This window comes from Phalacrocorax aristotelis, chromosome 1 (genome assembly GCF_949628215.1).
Source record: "Phalacrocorax aristotelis chromosome 1, bGulAri2.1, whole genome shotgun sequence".
Taxonomy (NCBI): Eukaryota; Metazoa; Chordata; class Aves; order Suliformes; family Phalacrocoracidae; genus Phalacrocorax; species Phalacrocorax aristotelis.
In genome coordinates this window covers 81584922-81592929 of record NC_134276.1, presented here as the reverse complement: position 1 = coordinate 81592929, position 8008 = coordinate 81584922, and the positions used below count along the sequence as shown (strand labels likewise).

The following is an 8008-nucleotide window of genomic DNA, read 5'->3' as shown; positions in this document are numbered from 1 at the left end:
TGATGGACCACCTAGCCCCACCCCCACACCCCCCCAGTATGGTAATTATGAGAGTATAAGCAGGAGCTTATGCTTATGTTCCTTATGAAAATCAAGGTACAGAGTCTGCAACCTCTCAACCTCAGTCAGAATAGCCAGCTGAGACATCTCTAAGGAGTCTACAAATGTTTGTAGGGCAGTGCTCCTCCTGGCTTCCCAAGAAAGCTAACCAGAGCAGCAGTTAGCAAAGGAGGAGCTGCGCTGGGGTAAGTGAGCTGCACTTATATCAGGAGGCCAGGTGCCACTCAACACCAATTGTTATACATATTGTGCATGTATGACATATGTATGTGCTTGTAATATTATATTATGTATGTATTATGGGGATTAGGACATTTGTCTAACATTATAATTGGATCCCAGCCCTACCAGATCCCAAGAATCTCTAACCATGAGGCTACCGTGAAAAAGTAAAGAGCGGGTGATGGCACCTCCTTTTTTTTTTTTTTTTTTTCTGGAACTCAGTGCTGACTGGGGCCATTCTGGGCCCTTTGGTAGAGTTTGCGTCCCCCACCTCATCTCTGAATTGCAGCTGAGCGTAGGTGTTTCTTTTCCCAGGCTTGGGGACTTCAGGAGTCTGGATGTTCCCTCTAATTCATTCAGAGATTTTGGTGCCTAATGGTCTTCTACTCTGGGAGTTAGGTGAGTAAAATTTGTCTCTGGGCAAAACTGCAACTTTGGTAATGATCCAAGCATAAATATACTTCATAAATCATAAGGCTTCATAATAGGGAAATACCTTTCCATGTTACCTGGTGGCAAACTTTAGAAGTACAGAATTACAGTTCATCTCACTTTTTAATTACTTGGAATGGTCCTTTCCCCATGGCACAATTATTGCAGCCATTCATTTCTACTGCATTTATCAAAGGAGAAACACTCAGCTAGCATTTGACACTCCAGCCCTGCAGCACTCCCCATCAAATTGTGAGCAGCACAGTCACAGTCCAGTTCTCACTAGCAACTGTTGAAAGAGCAAGCTTACTTCAAAGGGGGAAAAAGTTGTCCTTTAGTATACATTGCTTGTACTTGACAAAGACATATATGATTTTAGCTTTATTTTAGGTATTACTCCATCCTAGTGATGAAATTAGCTAGTGAACACAAGGGATGGTTCTCCTGAGAGTTAGATGCCTCTGTGGACATACTTTTAAGAAAATGAAGCAACCCTTCCTAGCTAATGTAGTCGACTGTCTAGTTTCCTAAGCAATCTGCACATTTTTTTCTGTGCCCTCTACTGAATTTTGTGTATTAAGAAAGGATATTTAATCTGTAGGGTGTGTATTCTATAATGATGGCTGGCCCATGCAGACATTGTTCCGAATGCCATGCAAGCCAGGACTCGACAGCAGGGGCTTTGCAAATCCCCAGAGTCATGCACTGATATTTTTTTTTCAGGCTGCAGTATCATTTCTCAAATGAAACACAGCTGAATTGCCAAATACTGACTCTCCCCAGTCTAGCCATTACATATGGTAGTGTCTTCCTAACCAGTTAACTGCTGTGGCTGGGGAAAGCACTGTATCATAGGAACACAATTGTTTTGACCCTGACTATATGAGATAATTCTGAGGCTAGCAAGGGTTGAAATCATTAACTGTGCTCAGATTACGCTTATAATGTGCTCAAACTGAGCATATTAATTATGCTCAGAATGCAAGAAATGTTAAAGGAGGGATGCAGAGTGGACCAAATGCTGCAGATACCGGTCAGCAATTCCTGCCTCATTCTGCCTAAGAGCTTGTAACTGCTTCGGGATACAGGTCTCACAGCCACGTCCCAGTGCCTGGTAGCCTTCACTGTTAATTCACTAGTTACTGGTTGATATGGTGAACACACATACAGATTGATCTGTGCAAAAGCAGCAGCTATTTTTCTGAAAAGTCCATCTTTTTGGTATTGCATTAAGATAGCAAGCCAAAACGCAGTCAAAAAACTCAGTGCAGCATACCAGTACCAATAACACCGTGTTAGCCATGTCCTCCAGCAGGGAGCAATGCAAAATCCCACATGCCATGAGAGGGCTCTATGTACTACTGGTGCACCTTTCTTGTGTGGGATACAGCGTGTGTAAGACTGTTCTTTTTGGGGATCAGGGCCACCACAGTGGAGAGGGCTTGGAAGCAAGATCACATTTGGAGTAGAGGAGCAGGCCAGCACAGGGGAATAATATTTCTTGTAGGAAATATATGGGGAGGAAGGGCCTCCCAAAAGGCACATGGATGGCAATAGGCTATTTGGTTTAGACAAAATGAGGACCTAGGCCAGGATACATGGTGTATAGCTGTAACAGGGCAATGCTGAGTTCCTCTCAACATTTTCTCTTCTGTTTCCCAGCTCTGCAATCGCAAGTGATGACAGGTAGGTCTAAGGCTCAGTCCCTTATGACCAACTACAAACTACAGGAACTATTACTGCTTATTTAAGTTGTTGCATGCCTGATGCCTCCTGGCTTTTTGGTATGTGCGTTGGGCCGTGTTAGGGCAAACAGCCAACTGTTAAGGCTGATTCTTGGAAGTTCACTGCGAACTTTACTAACTCCCTACTTAACATCAGCTAACCCATAACTGAATTAGATACCCTAAATGTTCATCAGGCTTGAGTTACCCCTATAGGTGGGAAAAGTAAATCTCAAAATCATACAGAGACAGTAAGTGAAATAATTAACAAAATGTTCAAGAAATGTTTCCAGTACTGTAAGTCAGTTTTATTTAAAAAATAGAGTCCAAACATTGTTTTTGATAAGGTGCAACATATATACTGTTTTCTACAATTAAAAAAAACAAGACCAAAAAAGCAAAACAATATTCATAATTATAGTATCATTCCAACACGGAATCAGTGGGTCTCCTGTAATTCTTAAACATTCTTTCCCTGCTTCATCAAAGCATACAAATTAATAATTAGTATCACTGCGACAGCCAAAGGGTCTGGCTAATGTCATCCATGTTCTGTACTTTAATAATAAACTTTCTGGTACAGATTGCTTCAAGTACACGTCAGAAGCTGAATGTAGCTTTAACATAATTCATGCAAAACAAAAGTACAATACTGAACTTGCTTCAATTAAAGATTTTTATTCTCTTGTTTAGTTTGACATCTTTGAAGTCCAACTGCTTGAACATGAGGATTGAACTGAGGTTGCATAAAGTGAGCACTATATACTAAAGTACTTACTTAACTCTCAGATTGACCAGGCTACGTGACTCTCTTGAGCTCTAAAAATTCAAATAAATACGTAAGGCTGAGATCTGTGTCTCTTGGAGTCTATTCAGTAACTTCTGAGACATACTTGGGAATACAGATGGAAATGAGTAACTGATAATGGGCATGTCATGGGGAAATAAATGAAATCATTACATCAGAACTGCATTTTTTGAGAAAAGCATGTTATTAATTTATATTAAGAGTGTCCCCCATTGAGCACTCAAGCTAAAAGAACAATGAAGACTGTAGCACAGAGGAAGTTCAACAGAAAGACAACCAATTACCATCTCTGGAAGTGCCTGGAGTGCTAAATTCTCTAATTAGCAAAGTCTGCCCAGTTTCAAAACTCTTCTTGTCATTCTAGCATCACCTCAGCCTTGATAATACCAAGCAGCCAAAGTTAGCTGTGGCTGTACCATCCCTGGAGAGCTAGATATCAGTCCCTGTTCTAACGGGGTTTAACGTATTTTGAACATGGAGGAGCAGTCTAACCACCCACGTACAGTTACACATCCAAAGCTTTTTTTTTCCTTGACCCCTTAGATATTTAAACCTTCCCCTCTAAAGAAGAATGTGTTTGATAGAAAAGAGCTGGACCCCCAGCTACCTGCCTTCTGCTTGGAGGGGGTAGTCCCAGGGTCAAACTGCACCTGCATAAATCTCAATTCCTTCTGTTGTTATTTCTTACAAACCACCCTGCTCATTTTATGGGTCCTGTTCTTAAGCCCTGAGGGCTCATCACATGCAGTCTAATGTGACAAGCTAGCACAGGGCTGACTGTTGGTTTTAGTGTATCAGGCCTCTGGGTATTAATGGGACTTAGCCACAAAAGTTTATGCCTGTGCATAGGCACGGACTGACTTTAAGCTGACAACCCAAGTCAATACCCAAGTGCATTTGTATTCATGGCCAGTTTAACCTCAGTTAGGTGACTCCGTGTCTTTTTCTCAGGAAATGACAAATTTTTTCAGTGCTGATACACCATCCTGATTCCTGTTAGCAAACATTGCCCTCAGTACTATCAATGCTCTCCAGAGTTAGCTCTGCCATGGACTACATGCCAATGCAGCGTGGACTGAAATTTCCTTGGCAAATGGAGAAGGCTTTAGATGTCTCCTTTTCCCTGATGTACATGAAGCCTTCAGTTTGATTTCAAATAGCAGATAAATTCACTTCTCAATTTATTTCTTTTGGCTTATGAGCAAAAAAGATATTCTAGTGTTCAAGTGGGGAAAGTACGCACACTTGTTGCCTATGTAAGCATAAAGGAAAGTGTTCATCAAACAAGTCTATATTAACATTAAGAGATATAAAAGTGAAAAGTAAAACACAGTCCTTCAGGTTTAATTTCAGAACAAGATTGCCTTCAAAAGTCAGCCTACTTATCTTAGTCCAAATCCCTTAGATTCTAGTTTTAGGTAGGACATGCGTATTAAGCCCTTTTTGGGTTTAGTTGTGGGAACACACTGATATTAGGATGGCATCTTTGTTCAGATGAGGGAATCCAATCTTTATGAGCTTGGTTGTTGATGTGGTTGGGTTTTTATCAATTTGGGTGATGACAGCTTCACAGAAAAACATAAGAAACAACAATATTATGCTGTATTTCCTATTTTCAGAAGGAAAGGGCTGCTCTGTTCTGTAGTTTACATAGTTTTAACAATATCCCTTTAATAATACATTGTACTGCAGATGTTCAGTTAACAAAAAGTATACACTGGAATATTTGTGGGCTTTGGCCAGAGCTACATATATTTATGTCAGTCTGTTGCAAATACTATTGTTAAATGGAGTAGTTAGCAGATTAAAATTATCCCTTTACTTCCGTTTCTTTTACTTAAACAATTTGGGCCATACTTTGTGTGAATGCAGTGGGACACATGCCAGAAGGAAGCAAGGTCACTGGAGATAAGAGGAGGAATTTGTGACACGTGACTTTGGGCAACTAACTTTGGGTGCACCTGGCTAGCTGTCTCCATTCAGGGACACAATAATCATGCACTTTGCCTACAAGCTGGATCAACAGTCCGGCTTTTGTCTACAGTAAGCAACAGGCTCTTCTGGCATGAAGAGACTCCCCTCATCTCTGTCCATGAAGACCATCTGGACGCAAATAGACTTGAGCTACTGGTATCTGTATGAATTTGAACAAAAATACCAGAGGTCTTAGATTTCTAAATGAAGGGTCCAGACTCTTGGAGGGTCTGAATGAATTCAGGGCATCTAAGTTAGGATGCAACCTCTCTCCAATCTTTAATCTTATAGTTATAAAGCAAACACTGGGAAGTGTGGATTATGGGCTACTGAGAGTAGAATTTGGTGTTCTCTTACTAATAGCAGTAAAGTGCTAGTATATTAACACAGACAATGTTGACTCTGTGCATCTCACATAGGACCAGAACAAGGGTTTAGGAAAATCTAGGATTTTAGCCTGAGTGACTTGGAGGTCCCTACTGGGGGCTGCTATTTCTTGTGTTCTTGCTGCAAACAGTTCAATAATTAAAGCTTTGCTATTGTTGTTTGCATTCTCAGTCCCTTTGATCTTATCCAGCCACAGTGTTGTGGGGATGGATTCCACAGTCCTATGACTGGCAGATGCATAAAGAGTAGATCTGCTACAGAATAAATGTCTGTGACTGTTAAATTAACTTCAGCAGTCTCTTGGCAGGTGCATAAAAATGCCAAGAAATAGCAACAATGAACTAAATGGAGAATCAGGAATCAATGCAGAAATTCATTAGTTTGTGGAAAATGAGGATGTACACAAGGGGAGACAGGTGAGGGATTCAATCTCTTGTCACTAACACTGATAAGAGCTGGATACCAGTCTCCCTTTACTGCCTTTGAAAATTCCTCCATAGGCTTCTATTTTTTTTTCCTGTTCTCTTAGCAAAACTACGTAACACTAAATACTACAGTACCTGTATGCAAAATTGCATACAGAAATAATAAATCCTTACAAATAAATACAAATAAGTCACATTTCAATGTTAATAAAGGGAAGCTGATTGACAGAAATGCTAAACTGTATAAAATTCAAAGGACTAAAGCAGGGAGCTGGGGACACTACATTTTGACATGTGACCTTGCTCCTTTATCTCTATTCCTGATTCACTTAACTTTTACAAAAATAAATGAAGATGACAACATTTTTCACTTTAAAATATGATTTTTTTCCCCTCATGAAAATGTTATAATTCAGTAGTAAATAAATAGCCATGTTTTCAAAACCAAAAACAACTGATGTTACTCATACACAACTCTCTAGTTTGGGACACAGATCCTTATCTCTGTTAACAGCTTATACATAAACTGTGTCTGCTTGTCTTCACACCTGCCTCAAGAGTTACTGTGAACGTTGTTGCATCCCGCTGGCACTCCTGGCTCTGTCTCTAAGCACTACATCACTTACACCCACCAATGCTCCAACTGAGCTGTTAGGAATCTCATTAAGGAAACAGCTGGATGTCTGCAGCTGCTCAGACCTTCTAAACTGCATTCTTCATTAAATAAGTGCCGTCCCGTATCCACTCCCTCTCTCAGCGGCATATTGGGACATTCCTCATACATGTTGCATTTTCTCTTTAAACAAAACGAAACACCGAACATAACCTTTGAGTTAATCTAGAAGGGATTCCTTTGGGGTTACTTTCTTCTTGCTTTACCAGTCTAGTTAAACATGATAGATTCAGGGTCCTGGTTTGCCATTTGAGCCATATGTCTTAATACATCCTTTTTAGTTATGATACCCAGCAGCCTCCTAGAGGAGAAAAGGAAAGGAAAGGTCAACAACCATGCCATAGATCATTCGGGTTTTTTTCCCCTGTTCAGCTGCAGGGACATTTTGTGAGCGCTTCCACATAGCACTGTCCATCTCATCCATTCCCCAAGATTATCTTTTATAAAAAGTATCCTCACCTCATGTATTTTTACTATCCCGGCCACAATCATTAAGTGAAATGCTTTGGGTTGTAACCTCTTTTTGCTGGAAACATGACTGAGTAAGGAGCTACAACTATTGACACTTGGCACAACAAAGTAGTGAGTTTCCTTAGGCTCAGGCTGCAGAGAAACAACAGCACAAAACCAAGGCACCAGTGCCCTGAGCTGGGGCATGGGGTTTAGTAATACATGAACTAAGCTAAAGCACAGACTTTCTGAAACTCTCATTGTCCAACAGCATAATTCCTTCAAATTTGAGTGATAATTTCTCATTTATGTGAGCTAAATTAATTATATCTGTCAAGAAGGATGAGGCTCATGGGATGTCTGTCCTCAAGACTCAAAAATTTCCTAACCCTCAGTATTCAAGGGCTTTTATTTCCAGTCCTTGAAGGCCACGAGGCACTGATTTTTGAAACTGTATCATCGTTAGTTTTTCCACCTTTTTCTCTTGTAAGTGCTAGAACTGAAGATCAAAATTTCCAAATCCAAGCATTAAAATCAGGACCTAAATCTGTATCTCAATAATGGTCCTTATTTTCTTAATGCTGAGGGCACTGCATTGATACTAACAGCTGCAATATGTCTGAAAAACAGAAAGGCTTTTTGTAGAAGGCTAAATTTTACTCCGCTGCATTTGAAAATGATGGCTCTGTTTTTGCTATCCTGTTGTAAAGTTTTTTCTTACCACTAGATCCTGGGATAAGCAACGCCCCCAAAATAGCTCAGATCCTTTTGGAATTATGGGATGTTATTTCTAGTGCACATGGTACAGCTTTTCACTCTTCTAATTTCATGTGTGCCCACACTTCTTCGGCTG

General features: G+C 40.3%; 1 protein-coding gene across 2 annotated transcripts in view; it reads right to left on the bottom strand.

Annotated features, from left to right (window-relative positions):
- Positions 1-2732: 2732 nt before the first annotated feature.
- The window catches only part of CLCN4 (chloride voltage-gated channel 4), a 47491-nt gene continuing 42215 nt past the window's right edge, over positions 2733-8008 (bottom strand). For both annotated transcript variants that reach the window (XM_075095320.1, XM_075095329.1), the window contains exon 12: positions 2733-7006. In XM_075095320.1, the coding sequence (XP_074951421.1) occupies positions 6916-7006 (91 nt within the window). In that variant the 3' untranslated portion in view covers positions 2733-6915. The remainder of the gene's footprint in view (positions 7007-8008) is intronic.